The following is a 19,311-nucleotide window of genomic DNA, read 5'->3' as shown; positions in this document are numbered from 1 at the left end:
GTCTATCACTAAATCAAATTAATGTTTGTTTCAAACAAATATAATTCTGCCTGATATATTGGTTCCATCACAAATATCATTCTGGCCGATGTATCGGTTCTATCACAAATATTCTGGCCGATGTATTGGTTCTGTCACAAATATCATTCTGGACGATGTATCGGTTCCATTACAAATATCATTCTGGACGATATGTCGTTTCCATCACAAATATCATTCTGGCCGATGTATCGTTTCCATCACAAATATCATTCTGGCCGATATATCGGTTCAATCACAAATATCATTCTGCCTGATATATCGGTTCCATCACAAATATCATTTCATTACAAATATTCTGGATGAAATATCGGTTACATCACAAATATAATTCTGCCCGATATATCGGTTCCATTACAAATATCATTCTGCCCGATATATCGGTTCCATCACAAATATCATTCTGCCTGAAATATCGGTTCCAGCACAAATATCATTCTGCCTGATATATCGGTTCCAGCACAAATATCATTCTGCCTGATATATCGGTTCCATCACAAATGTAATTCTGGATGAAATATCGGTTCCAGCACAAATATCATTCTGCCCGATATATCGGTTCCAGCACAAATATCATTCTGCCCGATATATCGGTTCCAGCACAAATATCATTCTGCCCGATATATCAGTTCCATCACAAATATCATTCTGGATGAAATATCGGTTTCATCAGAATTATAATTCTGGCCGATATATCGGTTTCATCAGAAATATTCTGGCTGATATATTGGTTCCATTAGAAATATAACTCTGGTCGATATATCGGTTTACTGCTGTTTCAATGTACATTTTAGCATGTTTTAATTGTATTAACTGTTCTCTATATCTGTAGGTTCATGAATAATAACCGTATTTCCACGCTGGAGCATGGCTGTTTCAGTAATCTGTCCAGCTCATTATTGGTGTTAAAACTCAACAAAAACCGTCTGAACTCCATTCCTGCCAAAATCTTCCAGCTCCCTCACCTGCAGCACCTGTAAGTGTTTGTCTGCCATGTGACTGGTCAACACACACATCTGTCTCATAAGTGATTGGTCTCTGACTGCTGTGATTGTCAGGGAGCTGAGCAGGAACCGCGTGAGGCGTATCGAGGGTTTGACGTTTCACGGGCTGCATGGCCTCCGCTCGCTGAAGATCCAGAGGAACAGCATCACGCGACTCATGGACGGGGCGTTCTGGGGTCTCAGTAACATGGAAGTCCTGTGAGTGGAGATTACAATACCAGTTATCATTACAGTAAACTATAACAGAAATATAAAATCAGTGATTATGGTTCTCATTTGAAATTCTGTGTAAATTATTCATGTGTCTGTTCCTACGTAAATTGTTGCATGGAATTGAATTGGACAATTTAACCATTTTGTTTTTGGGTTTTTGTCTTTATTGCTCATGTTTATGTGTTTGAGCAGGCAGTTGGAGTATAATAACCTGACGGAGGTGAGTAAGGGATGGCTGTACGGTCTCCTCACACTGCAGCAGCTGCATCTGTCACACAACACCATCAGTCGCATTAAACCCGACGCATGGGAGTTCTGCCAGAAACTCGCTGAGCTGTGAGTCAGTGTATTTCTCTGTTGGTTTTTAAATCAAATTTTCAAATGAGGATTTTTCAACGTATCATGATTGATGAACAATAACAGAATATTTTCTGCAACAGTGATGTGAGCTGGAATCATTTGACTCGTCTGGACGAGGGCAGTTTCGTTGGACTCGGTGTTCTCGAGCAGCTTCACATCGGAAACAACCACATCAGTTTCATTGCTGACGGAGCATTCAGAGGCCTGGGCAACCTACAGACACTGTGAGTTTCACATATACATCACTAACAATCACTACATCACTGTTTATTGCCCTGAAGTGCCTTATTAATGTCATAATTTAAATCTCATGGCCACTTTTTCAAACACCAAGTCATGGTCTGTTATGTTGCTTTTATATTTAGCATAGTTATACTGCAGAATTTTTGTGTAGTGATATCACTGCCTTCAGGTGATTTATATAAACGAGGTACTGTATGTTTGAACATTGCCTGATGTAAATCACGTTTGACTCCTGTGTGTCTGTGTCAGACAAGTGTGTTGTAGTTTGCTCATGTATGTTGCGGTGAGCTGAGGCTACGCCCTTAAATAGAACCACATGGCATCCAGGCATGAAGGTCAATGCAGGTCAGAGGTGATTGTGGGGGGGAGTGGAAGTTACCGTCCCCCTCACTCCACCCAAAAAATTGTAAGCGGACACACAGGGGTGGACCATGAATTAAAGGGTGTTACTTTGCTGGTTTTTCCTTGTATTGTTTAGTTTTTATATCTTTGGCAGTGGTGCTTTGAAATGGATGAATTAAAAAACGCAACCCTTTTATCGGGCATTTTGGTAAAAGACGCCATAATCTTAACTGTCCATTAAAAGTCTGGAAGAACTTCCATCAAGAATAAAGGTAATGTCTCTCCATTAATGTGTTCCTTAATGCCCTTTTTCTCGACAAAGTGTTTCAAAACTAGTGTTTCATGACATTCGATGTATATCAACATAGAATTCATGTGCTAAAGTTAAACAGAAAAATTCTAATGTTGACCCATATCATTCTGCCCGATATATCGGTTCCATCACAAATATCGTTCTGCCCGATATATCGGTTCCGTCACAAATATCGTTCTGCCCGATATATCGGTTCCGTCACAAATATCGTTCTGCCCGATATATCGGTTCCGTCGCAAATATCGTTCTGCCCGATATATCGGTTCCGTCGCAAATGTCGTTCTGCCCGATATATCGGTTCCGTCGCAAATATCGTTCTGCCCGATATATCGGTTCCGTCGCAAATATCGTTCTGCCCGATATATCGGTTCCGTCGCAAATGTCGTTCTGCCCGATATATCGGTTCCATCACAAATAACGTTCTGCCCGATATATCGGTTCCGTCGCAAATATTGTTCTGCCCGATATATCGGTTCTGTCGCAAATATCGTTCTGCCCGATATATCGGTTCCGTCGCAAATATCGTTCTGCCCGATATATCGGTTAATTAGTGGTCGGCTATTATGGGTTTTTAATGGCCAATTCCAGAATCTAGACAGGAATTTGAAATTTATACAATTGAATGGCAACAAAAATTGTTTAAATAAATTTTTTAATTTGACAATATTTATGCAAAATTCACAAAAGTACCCATTGACAAGTCTGTCAATAGATTTTGGAAGTGATGCAAGGCATTAACACTTCTGATAATCGGTCAAGCGGACAGTGTTCAAAATATCATCCGATTAATCTGTGTAGCTGATATATCAGTCTATCACTAAATCAAATGAATGTTTGTTTCAAACAAATATCGTTCTGCCCGATATATCGGTTCCGTCGCAAATATCATTCTGCCCGATATATCGGTTCCGTCGCAAATATCGTTCTGCCCGATATATCGGTTCCGTCGCAAATATCGTTCTGCCCGATATATCGGTTCCGTCGCAAATATCGTTCTGCCCGATATATCGGTTCCGTCGCAAATATCGTTCTGCCCGATAAATCGTGTACATCACAAATACATTCTGCCTGATACATTTTTATCGAGGAAAACTCGAGTCCCTGATCAGTCCAAGTGTTCCTCTCCATTAATGTGTTCCTTAGTGCCTCCAAAGTGTTTCAGAACTAGTGTTTCATGACATTCGATGTATATCAACATAGGATTCATGTGCTAAAGTTAAAAAAAAAATTATAATGTTGGCCCTTTATAATTTTATTGATAATTTGCATTTCTATCAGCTATATCAGTAAACATTTTGATGCGCTTAACCTTTTTTTGCCATAGTGATGGATGTCTTTGGCCATTGTGTCACATCTCACACTGTTTCAGAGCATCTGGTTTGCTGTGTTAATTTATATGTGTCCCATGCGCATGAACACACAAACACAGCAGCTTTACGAGTCGCATTTGAGGGTGTGGATGTTAACAGTGTGGTTTCCTCTCTCTACACAGAGATCTGAAGTATAATGAAATCTCGTGGACGATCGAGGACATGAACGGCCCTTTCTCTGCTCTCGACAACCTGAGGAAACTGTGAGTTTTGTTTTGGTAAACATTGACATTATAGTTCAAGAAATGAGTATAATTCCATGTGATGCTTCATCTCAATAAATAGATGGATTAATGTGATCTACAGGAGTTCAGTATGAGTGCAGAAGAAGACCTTCTGTCCATAGAGAATGTAATCTTGCAGCACATCATGACTTACACAAGGTGTTTTCTCTGTTCCTCAGGTTCCTGCAAGGCAATCAGATTCGATCGGTCACCAGGAAGTCCTTCACAGGTCTGGAGATGTTGGAGCAGTTGTAAGTGTCTCGTTCTGTCAGATCCAACACAGTTGATGAAGATAATGGAGTGGTGATGATGATTGTTTTCTTTTCTCTCATCACTTAACAGGGATTTGAGTAACAACGCCATCATGTCAGTGCAGGCCAACGCTTTCTCACAGATAAAGAAACTTACAGAGCTGTATGTATGAAATGCTTCAAACTCAAGTTGAACGAGTCAACATGCCATGAACTTCACAGCAGCAGTGATTAAAGCCACTTAAAGCAGGGTTCCCATGCTCACGGAAAACCTAAAAGTACACAAAGACAGCATAAAGATAATCCATATGACTTGAGTGCTTTAATCCCTGTCTTCTGAAATGAGACTATCGCTTTGGGAGAGGGAAAAAAGCAAAAATTCAGTCCTTATTGACCAAAACACTTCTCTTGTGTCCAGCTCTCCGATCCAGTTTCATGAGAGTTGCTTGCACGTTCCTCGCACTTTTGCTCTTCACGGAAGAACTTACGGTTGTATTGCGCACGTGTCAGTTCTTGTGTGAACATGCTAATATGTCAAGCGCAAGTGGTGAACTATTGCTTTAAAGTCGTGGAAAAGACGTAACTTTCTATTGTGAATCTATTATTTTATTGTTATGCGCAATTCTAAAATACTTCTGTAAAAACATGGGTTTTTAAATCCTTATCCAGAAATCACAGATGACTGTAAAAGTCATGGAATGTCATGGTTAATTCAGAGACATTCGTTGGTCTGAAGGTGTGGGAACCCTGTTAAAATAAATGTCTAAACTCTCACTGTTATCCCGAATTGTTTGTCAATTGATAGTAGATAAACTAGCAGTTCCTCATTAATCTGTTTCCTGCTCTTCCGCTATCGAGTGATAATTCTGTACTTGCCAATAACGGTGTTTCCTGTGTCTTCGCCTGTCAGGCACCTGAACTCGTCCAGTCTGCTGTGTGACTGCCAGCTCAAGTGGTTTTCTCCATGGGTGGTAGAACATGCGTTTGTTCCTCTGGTGAACGCCAGCTGCGCTCATCCACATCTGCTGAAGGGCAAAAGCGTCTTCGCCGTCGCTCAGGACGAGTTTGTGTGCGGTGAGTTGAGCGAGATGAGTTTCAGCTCTCTGTCTCTTATTGTCTTATTGTAGTTTAAATATCTTCCACAAAACCATAAATCAGTTTCTTGAAGCTGTTTAGAACAGGGTTCCCGTGGGCCCTTAAATTCAGTTCTCTAAAATTTAAGGTCATAAATAGTCTTAACCCCTTAAACTTTATGGAGTCACCGGCAGTTCCAAAGGGGGGTGATAAGTCCCCATAAACATAAGTCAGGCATATGAGGTATCATTTGAAAGCTTAGAAAATGTACTTTTCATAGATAATCATCACTTCTGCATTTATTGTACTTAAAATAACAAAATAACGACTCAAAACATTCGCGTCGCAATTTAGCGCCCCCTAGAGGTAATGGGGTAGAAATATTTATATAAAAATGGACAAGTCATATATCAAATGAAAGCTCTCATTCTCAGGAATGTGACTGTATAGTTTATTTCGTTGCATTAATACCACAGTTCAAAAGATTTTCAAAAGAATCACAAAGTGAAATATGATTTCTGTAAGTCATCAAATACAAACGTCTCTTTTATGATAACTGCTGCTGTAAGCCCCAAATAGCCAAAAACTTTATTTCTGCTTTTACCTTAGAGAGTTTTCTAAAAAATTAGCCATTTTTAACTTGTCTGTGAGCTTGCTTGTGTGAATAATCCAATGTTATATCTTAGATGTCCAGAACAAAATATGCCATCCAGCAGGAAAAGCATGCTAAACAAATCATCAGAAAATATATTTTCGACTATTGATGATAAAACATTTTATATCGCCACAAAGGGGAGGATCTTAGCTTTCTAATGACACCTAGATTGAGCTTCTAGTCCACTCAGAGGCCGAGATATTCAATGAAATATTGAGGGTGGTGCTTGAACTGAACATTAGACTGAATGTCTATGGATGACACATCTGTGAGGCCTAAAATGTGTTAGAGCGCCACCTACATTTCAGATCTGTATATTGTGATGGAATGTGAGAGAGAACAAAATATTTTATCTAGTGCTTTCTGCCATCTAGTGGAATAAAATGAGACTTTTCAAAGTGAGGTAGAGTGAACAGAACCAGAATTACATGTTTACAAAGTTACGACAACAAAATGTTTTTTTAATTATTAATTTAAAAATATATATATATTTATAATAAGATTAAAAACACATACAATATTATTTATGAATAATTGGAGTCTTTTTTGGGGGGGGGGGGGTTCTCTGAAAAATGAGACCAATATTTTGCAATTAGTCCACAGTATGTGTGAATGATGAGCTTTTAAATTTGAGTGTGAAAAATTGCATGTGGCAGCCCAAAAATGAGTTTAAGGGGTTAAATATCTTAAATGGTATATCAAAAGACTTAATTATCATTTAAAGAGGTCTCAAATTTGGGGACGGAAAGACCGTAATCGCGATATGGCCTAATATGATTATTATTAAACTTCAAAATGCTACAGTTTAACTAAATAAATGCGTGCGCTGTGTGCTTCAAAGTGACCTTTTGAATGTTTACTTTAAGGTGTTTATATTATAATGCATTTTAGATGATTGTAAGAGTGCATATTTTATTTCCCTTATCTGTTTGAATGAGCAGCTGGAATCAGTAAAGCACAAACATTTCAAAATAAGAGTCCCGGGGCTTGTTTATAGTTAAAGGTCCCTTTGCATCTGGGATTTAATTCAATTTGGTCCACCCTGTCTCGGGAAGGAAAGACTAAGAAAACAAAATGTTTACATTCCATATAGACTATCAGTTTTAAAAACTATTGGCAGTTAAAAAAACATTGCATTTCTTTCGACCGACAATTCAATATCGGTCGACTTCTTATTCGTATGTACTGATATGTTGGTACATCAATACATTTTAATGTAATATATGGGAAAAATGTCTTGAGTATTTTTGATTAAAACAATAATGAAATTAATTATGCAAAAAAAAATGTACTTTGCACTTTTAAAAACTAAATAAATCTAAACTGAAAATTGAAACCTAAATTAAACTGAAATTGAACTGAAACTATACTAAAATCGAATGGTTTAGTCATAGTGTGAATAATTTTTCTATTCTTTGTTTTGCAGATGATTTCCCTAAACCTCAGATCACCGTTCAGCCCGAGACACAAGCTGCCATCAAAGGCACAAACGTGACGTTTGTTTGTTCAGCTGCGAGCTCCAGCGACTCTCCGATGACCTTTGCCTGGAAGAAAGACAACGAGTTGTTGAACTATGCAGAGATTCACAATCAGGCTCACCTGAGGTCACAGACGGGAGAGGTCAGCGAGGTCACGGAATACACCACCACACTGCAGCTCCATAACGTAGAGTTCACCAGTGAGGGCAAATACCAGTGCGTCATCTCCAATCACTTCGGATCATCGTACTCCACCAAAGCCAAACTCACCGTCAATAGTAAGTGTTCAGCTGGGGTCCGAAGTGTCACACATTTCAATTCCAATTATCTTTACTGTCCACAACAATCGCCCATATTTTTGTTTCATATTCTGCTATTTAAATATGAATATATTTATTCCATATATTAAATATTAATTCCATTATTATATCATCTATCATTTACGTTAAATCCTATTAAACCTGGATATTCTTCTAAATATTTCTAAAAATATTTTCACCCTATTTTGGTGGCCAAATTTTCTTTGCGTCCCTAATATTTCAATATTTTACAAAAAATTATATTGATCCTTCATTCCTTGTTTTTTCTCTCAGTGCTGCCGTACTTTACGAAAATGCCGATGGATCTGACGATCCGCGCGGGAGCCACGGCGCGACTGGAGTGTGCCGCGAGTGGACATCCGTCGCCGCAGATTGCTTGGCAGAAAGATGGCGGAACAGATTTCCCAGCGGCTCGCGAGCGACGAATGCATGTCATGCCGAAAGACGACGTGTTTTTCATCGTAGACGTTAAGACGGAGGACATCGGCGTGTACAGCTGTACCGCTCAAAACACAGCAGGGGCGATATCTGCTAACGCTACGCTAACTGTGTTAGGTAAACTCATGCTATGCTAAGCTTAGCACTAAGACACAATCTGTCTGTCTTTTTATCTATTTGATAGAAATTCACAGAAGAAAACAGTGGACATTCCCAGCTTGCTCTTTCTCCTACAGAAACTCCGTCTTTCTTGCGTCCGCTGATGGACCGTACAGTAGTTAAAGGTGAGACGGCAGTGTTGCAGTGTATTGCCGGCGGTAGTCCTCCTCCGCGACTCAACTGGACTAAAGACGATAACCCGCTTGTCGTCACAGAGCGACACTTCTTTGCTGCAGGAAATCAACTGCTGATCATCGTAGACGCCGCAGGGGGAGATGCGGGGACGTACACATGCGAGATGTCCAACCCGCTGGGCACAGAGCGCGGGAACGTCCGTCTGGCCATCCTGCCTAATCCCAACTGTGACTCCGGTTCGGCAGGGGGGGGAGCACTGGGGTCACGCTCGGGCGAGGAGGATGGCTGGACGACGGTGGGCATCGTGATCATTGCGGTGGTGTGCTGTGTGGTGGGCACGTCTCTCGTGTGGGTCGTCATCATATATCACACACGCAGACGCAATGAAGACTGCAGCATCACCAACACAGGTCAGTCACTCGTAAAGATCTATAGAATCTATTGAACATCAATCTAGATAAACAACTGTGGTGTGACAGCTTCATTTAGACTAAATCTGCATTACAAATATAACTTATTATAGTGTCCAAAAGCCTCTCCAAACAAATAAAACATAATGATTGTACATAAGAACTAATTACACATGCAAACACAACAATGACTAAAGGTTTGCGTAGCATTTTAGTAAAGAGATTTCACAGTATGAGTTTCATTCTGTGCCATTTGAGTCATCATTGTGGAATTATCTATTGATCTATGCATCTGATTACCTTGTGTGTGGGCTCGTTTAAAAGATAATCACCTCCTCTAAGTAATGGCATGTGATATTTTTATGTTCTGTTTATTTTTTGTGAAGTTATAAGTGAAAACGCTGCATATGAGCAACACCTGTTCAAAGACATATACTTTCAGTAGCTATTACTCATTTTATTGTCTGTGAGTAAAACAAATTGACTGGTTGTATTATAAGGGCTTATCTGCGCTTAAAGTCTTGAGTAAATGAACATTAGTAATTGTTTTTCTCTCTTTATGTGTTTAGATGAGACGAATCTCCCGGCAGACATCCCGAGCTACCTCTCATCTCAGGGGACTCTAGCTGAGCGTCAGGATGTTTATATTCCATCAGAGAGCGGCAGCAGTCATCAGTATATCAGCTCATCCATGGGAGGATTTTACATGCCACCTAAAGACATGAACAGTATGATGAGCTCAATTCCCTCTAGATATACTTTAATTTAATTATTTATTCATTAATGCCCTAGACATGTCACTTTGTTCTCTCAGGTCTCTGTCATCTGGACACAGGAAGTGAGGTGGACATGGAGGCGGCGATTGATCCTCTGTTGTGTCATTATCAAGGGCCGGTCGGATCTCTGCTGAGACGAGGAAACCGCTACAGTCCAGATCTGCCGGATATATACACAGGTCAGTGAAACAGCATTGTGACATCACATAGAGACATCAGAACCCGTGTATCAGTGTGTTTTAAATGAGACTCGTCCTCCTCAGGCTGTCCGTCAGAGCAGCGCTCCATGTGCAGAGACTCATATAGCAGTTCCTCCAGGAGGAGAGATCTATACGCCTGCACCAGCGAGCCATTTGATCAAATGATGCAACCACCTGCCGCTGGACTTCACCTGCAGACAGACACTTCCTGTCCTGAGGACTGTGAGCGGGGAGAGTGTGTGCTGTCCAGAGGCTCTTCTGGCTCTTATATGGGTGAGAATTCACTCGATGTTTACTGCCTCAACTATCAGTTTTAATATGTGAATAGAGGTTTAATCAGCATATATGTCTTCAGGTACATTTGGAAAAGCCCCGTGGAGGCCACAGCAGGAGCTGAGCTCTCATAACAGAGTCATTCTACATGAGAATCCATACGCAGACCTCCAGACTGACTCGGACCTCGAAGAGGAGCACGCGGGACGCGTCAAGGCAGAACTGGACGCTAGTGTGTATGAACAGCCCTTTGATAATAGCAGGACAATAGAGAGCTTTTTTGCACCGCAACTGGCGTCTTAGCGCCACATGGACGGCAATCATGTGACTTTACAATCCGTTCCATTCCTTCAACACGAGAGCGACCAAAAACTCTAAACGTTCTACCTCAGAAAGGAGCTTCGCCTGAAAGTAAACAGAGACACGTGGAATTGGAAACGCAAGAGACTGATTGAGAGAAACCTTTGTACAAAAAAAGAACATGTAAATTTTATATACAAAATTATATTTTGTAAATTAATTCTGTAAATATGATCCATTAATTTTCAGGCATTTTTCCTTAAAGGAATATTTCCGGGTTTAATACAAGTTAAGCTCAATTGACAGCATATGTGGCATAATGTTGATCTGCACAAAAATTTATTTAGTCTCGTCGCTCCTTTTCTTTAAAAAAAGGCAGAAATCTGTGTTCCAGTGAGACACTTACAGTATACTCACTGTTTCAAAAGTATAGACACAAGACATAAACAAAATGTGTGATAACATGATTTTAGTGTAATTAAATCTTACTAACTGCATCTGTGTAAAGTTATAGGCAATTTTACAACTTCGCCAGAAACCCTAAAACAGCCGTAAAAACGACTAAGGTTTAAACCTTAATCGTCAAAATATTAATAACCACAGTCTTGACAAAATGGGTATCTTTTGAAAGTTTAGAAGCTCTACTTTCCAATGCATGTAGGTATTATGACCAAATCTGAACAAGTGCTTTGAAATTTGCAGACAAATCAGAAGTGTTCCGTTTTGATAATTTATAAATACTTTTGCACTACACATATTATTGTGATCAGTAAAAACATGAAACTGATCAAATAGTCATGTGTCATATGTTGTTGGAAAGCTCTCAAAGAGTAGAATACAACCAGCCTATTTGTTTTACTCACAGACAAAAATATAGCGAGTAATAGCTAAGTATATGTCTTTGACAATTATGTTGATGTTGCTTATATGCTGTTTTTGCTCATAACTTCATGAGACATAAACGGAACATAAAATATCACACACCATTACTTAGAGGAGATTATCTTTCAAATGAGTCCACACACAAGATAATCAGATGTATAGATCATTAGATAATCCACATGAAGCACAATGTTACATATGACCACCAGGAGATGGCGCCAAATACATGACACAGACTCAATGATGACTCAAATGACACAGAATGAAACTCATTCTGTGAAATCTCATTACTAAAATCATGTCTGCATGCTATACAAACCTTTAGTCATTGTTGTGTTTGCATATGTAATTAGTTCTTATGTACAATTATTATGTTTTATTTGTTTGGAGACGTTTTTGGACACTATGATAAATTATTTTTGTAATGCTATAACTTTTGATTGCTTTGTCATATCAACACACAATTTTTCTCAGATACAGTTGACTTGATTGGGAACAAAACAAAAGCAGTTTTTCAGAGCCACATTATTTACACCCAGAGATATATAATGTCAAATCAGAAAAATATGGAAGAAAGTACATTTTTCAGCAGTTTCATAGGCTGAGAGTCTCAGAATGTATCAATCTATAGCATTAATAAATGTGAAACATTTTCTATACAATGATACCATACACTTGACCCTCCATGTTTTTTTTGTTCCCTCCTTTAATTTTGGGTATGCCACTGAAAAAGGAAATTCAGAGATTAAAGGGTTAAACAACTTTACAGCTCAAATAATACAGGAGTTTTAACAGAAGAATTAATGTAAGTGCTTTTATAAAATTATAATCTTCACATTTCTGCCTTTAAACCCTCCAAAAATTGACCCCATTGACTTCCATTGTAAGTGTCTCACTGGAACACAGATTTGAAAAGGAGGGATGAGTCAAAATAATTTTTTGTGGTAATAAACATTATGCCAGAAATGCTGTCGATTGACCTTAAGTTGTATTCAACCTAGAATATTCTTTCAAATGTACGCCTATTGTGTGCAGACTGGAGTCAAATATGACTTATGTAAAATATGCCAGTTTTTACCACCTCACCGGTTTGTTAATGACAGAAACAGTCTAAAAATGAGCTATTTTTGTGTGTAAATTCTAATTTATTTGAATTTGTTCACACATCACAAAATGCCCCTTGAACACTGTTTCATTCAGGTCTGTTTATAATGTTTATTCAGCTTTTTGCTTTGAGTAAAGCACCTATTTGCACAAACCAGCACACAATAAACACTCCCGTAAGCTGCTACACAGTGGAAAAATAGTGTGATTTTTATCCACAAATCTGTCACATCTGTTTGTGTTCATAGTAAGACCTAAACAAAATGCATTCGGCTTTGGAAATTTCTGTTCGAGAGTAGTTTTCGAAAATGTACATTGAAACTGATTTTCAATGTGGCAAAGAGATACATAAATATTTTTACACAAGAATAACAGTCACAGGGAACAATGTCTCACAAGCTTTGTTTTGACAATATTATCTTCTTTGTTGATTCTCAATCACAGCCGACAGAAAACACATTGACAACAGCCAAGTTAAAGGACGCACTCGTGTTCCTGTGCTGTTTTAGCTGTTCTGTGTTGGACATGCATCAAGTGGACGTATTGTGGCCATTGCATCATGTCTCGCTGTTTATTAGCATCTCACGCCATGAGCGAAGCATTTAAAATAATATATATATATATATATATTTAGACAAAAAATAGTTGGGTCTTGAAACCCCTGTGCTTTTGTTCCATTCCATTGCGCTCTGTCCAGCTGGTCTGGAACCCAAGAACTCAAGGTCGTCATCACCAGTGTGATCTCTTCTCAATGACATACAAAGGAAACGCCTCCAGGTTCCACCACAAACCTCTGGCTGAAGGCCATGAGCTCTCTCTGCACACACACAGCTGGACGAGTCTGGTGTTTATTCAGGGTGTGAAGTTCACTCTTGGTTCACCTTGTGTGTACGTGTCTTTGAGCATGTTGTGCTGGGAAAGACCTGCAGTGTGGACTGATGGACATCTCATGAGGTTTTTGAGATTTAAGAACAGAAGAACTTGCCCTGCAGAGAGAGACTCCAGTTCCTCAATTATCTTATTTATGTCCTCAAGGAACTTTTAAGATGTATTTCAAGAGCCTTGAAGCCTGAAGGAACCATTGAGAGTTCTTTTAGTTCCTGAAAGAACACTCAGAGAACTGAAAGGGTGTCTGGAGGATCTCCAGAGGGTTCCATCAGTGTGGCATCAGAGGAACCCCAAATAGTGCTTCAAGTATCTTTGAAGTTTTACAGTTTAATTACTTTAGAAAAGGTCCTATGCTACGTCCACACCAATATGTTTTCATTTGAAAACACATCTTTCTTTTTCTATGTTTTGGTCTTCCATCCACACCGAGACGGCACTTTTCGAAAATGTGGATACATTTGAAAATGCCTTCTTTGCATTGTAGTGTGGACGGGGAAGATGGAGATATCTGAAAATGATGACGTATTTGTTGTCATGTGATCGATTCAGCCCAAAACAACCAAGATGGTGGCCCATGTAGTAGCGGCGTAATTGTGCCTGTTATTCGCTTTGATAGCGTTGTTAAAGATAAAAGTTACTTGGGGACCTGGGTAGCTCAGTGGTAAAATATGCTGGCTACCACCCCTGGAGTTTGCTAGCTCGCTAGTTCAAATCCCAGGGCATGCTGAGTGACTCCAGCCAGGTCTCCTAAGCAACCAAATTGTCCCGGTTCGTTGTGGTTCGTTCACGGTGGGGTGCGTGACGAGTTGAACGTGGTTGCCACGGTGGATGGCATGAAGCCTCCACATGTGCTATGTCTCCGTGGCAACACACTCAACAAGCCACGTGATAAGATGCACGAGTTGACAGTCTCAGACGCGGAGGCAACTGGGATTCGTCCTCCGCCACCCGGACTGAGGCAAATCACTATGCGACCGTGAGGACTTAAAGCACATTGGGAATTGGGCATTCCAAATTGGGAGAAAAAAAAGATAAATGTTACTTTGTACAACCTTCACATTGCATTCCTTCAAAGGCAACGCAAAGTTTACTCTGAATTGCTGTATGTCAACAAAACACGAGGACAACAGAGTGCAACAGTGCCCGTCCACTTATTCAGCCATCTGGGTTCTGGAAGTATTTTCCCCATTCATTTCTTCCATACACTTTTAATAAAATCCTTCATGAAAGAGTTGTGGCCATGAACCAAACCAGCCAGCTCTAAAGGTGAATCACAACATTATAAACTTTTGTTTTGAGGCAAAAAAGTATTTTGAAATCAAAGATACAAGACTGTGTACTTACGGGGCCTGGGTAGCTCAGTGGGAAAGACGCTGGCTACCACCCCTGGAGTTCCCTAGTTCAAATCCAGGGTGTGCTGAGTGACTCCAGCCAGGTCTCCTAAGCAACCAAATTGGCCTGGTTGCTAGGGAGGGTAGAGTCACATGGGTTAACCTCCTCGTGGTCACTATAATGTGGTTCGCGCTCTCGGTGGGGCGCGTGGTGAGTTGTGCATGGATGCCACGGAGAATGGCATGAAGCCTCCACATGCGCTATGTCTCCGCGGTAACGCGCTCAAAAAGCCACGCAATAAGATGCACGGATTGACGGTCTCAGACGTGGAGGCAGCGGAGATTCGTCCTCCACCACCCGGATTGAGGCGAGTCACTACACCACCACGAGGACTTCGAGCATATTGGTAGAAAAAGGGGAAAAATTATCCCCTCCCCTAAAAAAAAGATTGTGTACTTACTGTCTTTCATGAGGGATTGAACTACAATCCTATGAAGCATTGCAAATGATGTCATTGAATAAAAATGAGAATATATAAAACTTATAACTAACTATAATTATAAAATCAGTAAATTTTACATTTATGGCAAAATATTCATATATGTACAAATATATAAGTAGTTTAAAGCCCAAAGCATATCCGCGTGACATTATTTTCGTCATCAGGAATGTCCGCGGATGTCTGCGCACAGTGTCCGCGTGCAGTCTGATTTTTCTGTCCACGTGGACAAACGCGCATGCGCAAGGTTGACTGTTGAGATAGAAGAGTCCACTAGGTGGCAATACGCACAGTTGTGCTGTACTGTCAAGTAGTCGTTGAAAAACATATCAACAAAACATTTTGTTGTTCTTGCTTCCTCTAATGGCAGATCCTCAGTTTTTCTTATTCTTTATCCTTCAGAGTGGATGTCCTGTAAATGACACAATTCTGTGCTGCCCTCTAATATCTGGTAGCGTATAATAAAGCAATTGTACTGCGCATGTGGCGAACGCGTCCATCCGAGCTCATCCGCATGAGGTATACTTTCAAAGCTGTGCGCACAACTGTGCACAAGACGGAACGCGCAAAGTGAAGTATACCTGGGCCTTAAGGGTGAAGGGAGACCGACTCCATTCACAGTGCGTCATGGGAGTGGGCAGTCAATCTGAGGCACGTTTAGTGGGTTTCGATATGAAGTCAATTGAAAAGTTGTTGCAGAGCAAGTTATTACATTTTGATAAAAGATTATAAAGACTTTTCTCTTTGGAATAACATGCACAATAAGACTAGGAACATGTATTTAAGAAATTAAATAGGGCCAATTTTGATTGATTTCAAAGTGTTTTAGTTTGACATTGATTTTTATCTGGTTTCTGTGGTTTGTTGCATTTTTTCAAAGTGTTTCAGACATGTTTATTAAACTATTGCAAATTATACTGTATTTTTATACACAAGCTATAGAACTCTTATAACAACAACAGCAGCGTGTAGATCAAAGTGTGTCATGCAGCAGAGAAGTTTTTTGTTTAAACTGCAGCCAACAAAGAGTTTCCTGGCAATTGAAGGAAAACAAGAGAATAACTGGAACTAGACAAAGTTTGTGGACAGACTTTGAGGTTGGCTTGAAAAAGCCTGGTCTGAAAGTTTAATCGAGTTTAAAAGTCCAGATCTAGTACAATCTAGTAAATTTGGAAGTTTTTGTTGCCAGACTTTGCTAGCATGTTTTAATACTTAGTTAGGCATTATTAGCATGTTTATCAGGACATCAGGTGTTGTTAGCTTGTTGCTAGGTGTTGCTTGCAAATTTAACACTTGCCTAGATATTGTTAGCATGGTTTAGTATGTTGCTAGCATGTTTTAGCACTCAGCTAGGTTTTTGTTAGAATGTTGCTAGCATTTTTTTAGCACTTAGCTAAGCATTGCTAGCATGTTTTAACACTTAACTAGGCAGTGTCAGCATGATGTTAGCATGTTTTAACACTTAACTAGGCAGTGTCAGCATGATGTTAGCATGTTTTAACACTTAACTAGGCAGTGTTAGCATGATGTTAGCCTGTTTTAACACTTAACTAGGTAGTGTTAGCATGATGTTAGCATGTTTTAGCACTTAGCTGGGCATTGGTAGCATGTTATAGCACGTAGCTAGTTGTTGCTAGCATGTTTAAGGGTGTCGTTAGCATTCGTGAGCACTTAGGCATTGCTAGCATGTTTATCAGGACATCAGCTTGTTGCTAGGTGTTGTTAGCATGTTACTAGCTTGTTGCTTGCCAATTTAACACTTGCCTAGATATTGTTAGCATGTTTTGGTATATTGCTAGCGTGTTTTATCACTCAGCTAGGGTTTGTTTGAATGTTGCTAACATTTTTTAGCTCTTAGCTAAGCATTGCTAGCATGTTTTAACACTTAACTAGGCAGTGTTAGCATGATGTTAGCATGTTTTAACACTTAACTAGGCAGTGTTAGTATGATGTTAGCATGTTTTAACACTTAACTAGGCAGTTTTAGCATGGTGTTAGCATGTTTTAGCACTTAGCTAGGCATTGGTAGCATGTTTTAGCAATTAGCTAGTTGTTGCTAGCATGGTTAAGGGTGTCGCTAGCATGTTGCTAGCATTTGTGAGCACTTGGGCATTGCTAGCATGTTTTAGCATGACTTTAGCATGTTGCTAGGTGTTGTTAGCATGTTACTAGCTTGTTGCAAAATGTTGCTAGCAAATTTAAACTTACTTAGATATTATTAGCATGTTTTAGCACTTAGCTAGGTTTTTGCTAGCATGTTTTAGAACTTAGGCAATGTTAGCATGTGTTAGTATGTTGCTATAAAGTTTTAACACTTAGCTAGACATTGCTAGCACGTTTAAGGGTATCGCTAGCATGTTGGACGCATTTTTTAGCATGACATTAGCATGTTGCTAGGTGTTGTTAGCATGTTACTAGCTTGTTGCAAAGTGTTGCTAGCAAATTTAAACTTACTTAGATATTATTAGCATGTTTTAGCACTTAGCTAGGTTTTTGCTAGCATGTTTTAGAACTTAGGCAATGTTAGCATGTGTTAGTATGTTGCTATAAAGTTTTAACACTTAGCTAGACATTGCTAGCACGTTTAAGGGTGTCGCTAGCATGTTGGACTCATTTTTTAGCATGACATTAGCATGTTGCTAGGTGTTAGCATGTTACTAGCTTGTTGCAATGTGTTAATAGCAAATTTAACACTTAGATATTGTTAGCGTGTTTTAGTATGTCGCTAGCATGTTTTAACACTTAGCTAGGTTTTTGCTAACATGTTTTAGAACTTAGGCAATGTTAGCATGTGTTAGTATGTTGCTATAAAGTTTTAACACTTAGCTAGACATTGCTAGCATGTTTAAGGGTGTCGCTAGCATGTTGGACGAATTTTTTAGCATGACATTAGCAGGTTGCTAGGTGTTGTTAGCATGTTACTAGTTTGTTGCAATGTGTTAATAGCAAATTTAACACTTGGATATTATTAGCATGTGTTAACATGTTGCTACAAAGTTAATACTTAGCTAGACATTGCTAGCATGTTTTAACACTTAGCTATTTGTTGCTAGCATATTTAAGGGTGTCGCTAGCATGTTGGTAGCATGTTTTAACACTTAGCTAGGTTTTTGCTAGCATGTTTTAACACTGTTAGATGTTGCTAGCATGTTTTAGCACTTAGGCAATGTTAGCATGTGTTAGCATGTTGCTATAAAGTTTTAACACTTAGCTAGACATTGCTAGCATGTTTTAGCACTTAGCTATTTGTTGCTAGCATATTTAAGGGTGTCGCTAGCATGTTGAATGCATTTCTTATCATGACATTAGCATGTTGCTAGGTGTTGTTAGCATGTTACTAGCTTGTTGCAAGGTGTTGCTAGCAAATTTAACACTTAGATATTGTTAGCATGTTTTAGTATGTTGCTAGGATGTTTTAGCACTTAGCTAGGTTTTTGCTAGCATGTTTTAACACTTATCTAGGTTTTTGCTAGCATGTTTTAACATGTAGATAGGCAATGTTAGCATGTGTTAGCATGTTGCTATAAAGTTGTATCACTTAGCTAGACATTGCTAGCATGTTTTAGCACTTAGCTAGTTGTTGCTAGCATGTTTAAGCATGTCGCTAGCATGTTGGTAGCATGTTTTAGCACTTAGCTAGGTGTCCCTTAAGGCTAACATGTTTATTAAACTACTGCAAATGATACTGTATTTTTATACATAATCTATAGAACTCTTATAACAACAGCAGCGTGTAGATCAAAGCGTGTCATGCAGCAGAGAAGTATTTCGTTTAAACTGCAGCCAACAAAGAGTTTCCTGGCAATTGAAGGAAAACAAGAGAACAACTGGAATTCCAGCATAATTCCCCTGCTTTGATTTTGGCTCCAGCAAAACTAGACAGGAAATCAACTATTTCTCCGACCACCAGTGACTTGCACAAGGCTGATGCTTCCTGATCCTGGATCAGCTGAGAAACATCTATAGGTCTCGTCTGATGTGACCATGCTGAACTCAGATCTGCCACACACACCCAGAGTAAAAGGATTT

General features: G+C 39.4%; 1 protein-coding gene across 1 annotated transcript in view; it reads left to right on the top strand.

Moving 5' to 3' along the window:
- The window catches only part of LOC127435169 (leucine-rich repeats and immunoglobulin-like domains protein 3), a 31,742-nt gene extending 18,992 nt beyond the window's left edge, over window positions 1–12,750 (top strand). Inside the window, exons 5-19 of the mRNA XM_051688406.1 lie at window positions 872–1,015; window positions 1,098–1,241; window positions 1,449–1,592; window positions 1,697–1,840; window positions 4,007–4,087; window positions 4,288–4,359; window positions 4,451–4,522; window positions 5,270–5,433; window positions 7,515–7,844; window positions 8,160–8,441; window positions 8,561–9,028; window positions 9,598–9,756; window positions 9,843–9,983; window positions 10,068–10,277; window positions 10,360–12,750. Of these exons, the coding sequence (XP_051544366.1) occupies window positions 872–1,015; window positions 1,098–1,241; window positions 1,449–1,592; window positions 1,697–1,840; window positions 4,007–4,087; window positions 4,288–4,359; window positions 4,451–4,522; window positions 5,270–5,433; window positions 7,515–7,844; window positions 8,160–8,441; window positions 8,561–9,028; window positions 9,598–9,756; window positions 9,843–9,983; window positions 10,068–10,277; window positions 10,360–10,580 (2,776 nt within the window). The 3' untranslated portion in view covers window positions 10,581–12,750. The remainder of the gene's footprint in view (window positions 1–871; window positions 1,016–1,097; window positions 1,242–1,448; window positions 1,593–1,696; window positions 1,841–4,006; window positions 4,088–4,287; window positions 4,360–4,450; window positions 4,523–5,269; window positions 5,434–7,514; window positions 7,845–8,159; window positions 8,442–8,560; window positions 9,029–9,597; window positions 9,757–9,842; window positions 9,984–10,067; window positions 10,278–10,359) is intronic.
- Window positions 12,751–19,311: the final 6,561 nt, after the last annotated feature.

This window comes from Myxocyprinus asiaticus, chromosome 45, assembly GCF_019703515.2.
Source record: "Myxocyprinus asiaticus isolate MX2 ecotype Aquarium Trade chromosome 45, UBuf_Myxa_2, whole genome shotgun sequence".
Lineage (NCBI taxonomy): Eukaryota > Metazoa > Chordata > Actinopteri > Cypriniformes > Catostomidae > Myxocyprinus > Myxocyprinus asiaticus.
Note: the sequence above shows the minus strand (reverse complement) of the source record. Positions and strands in the feature narration are given on the sequence as shown.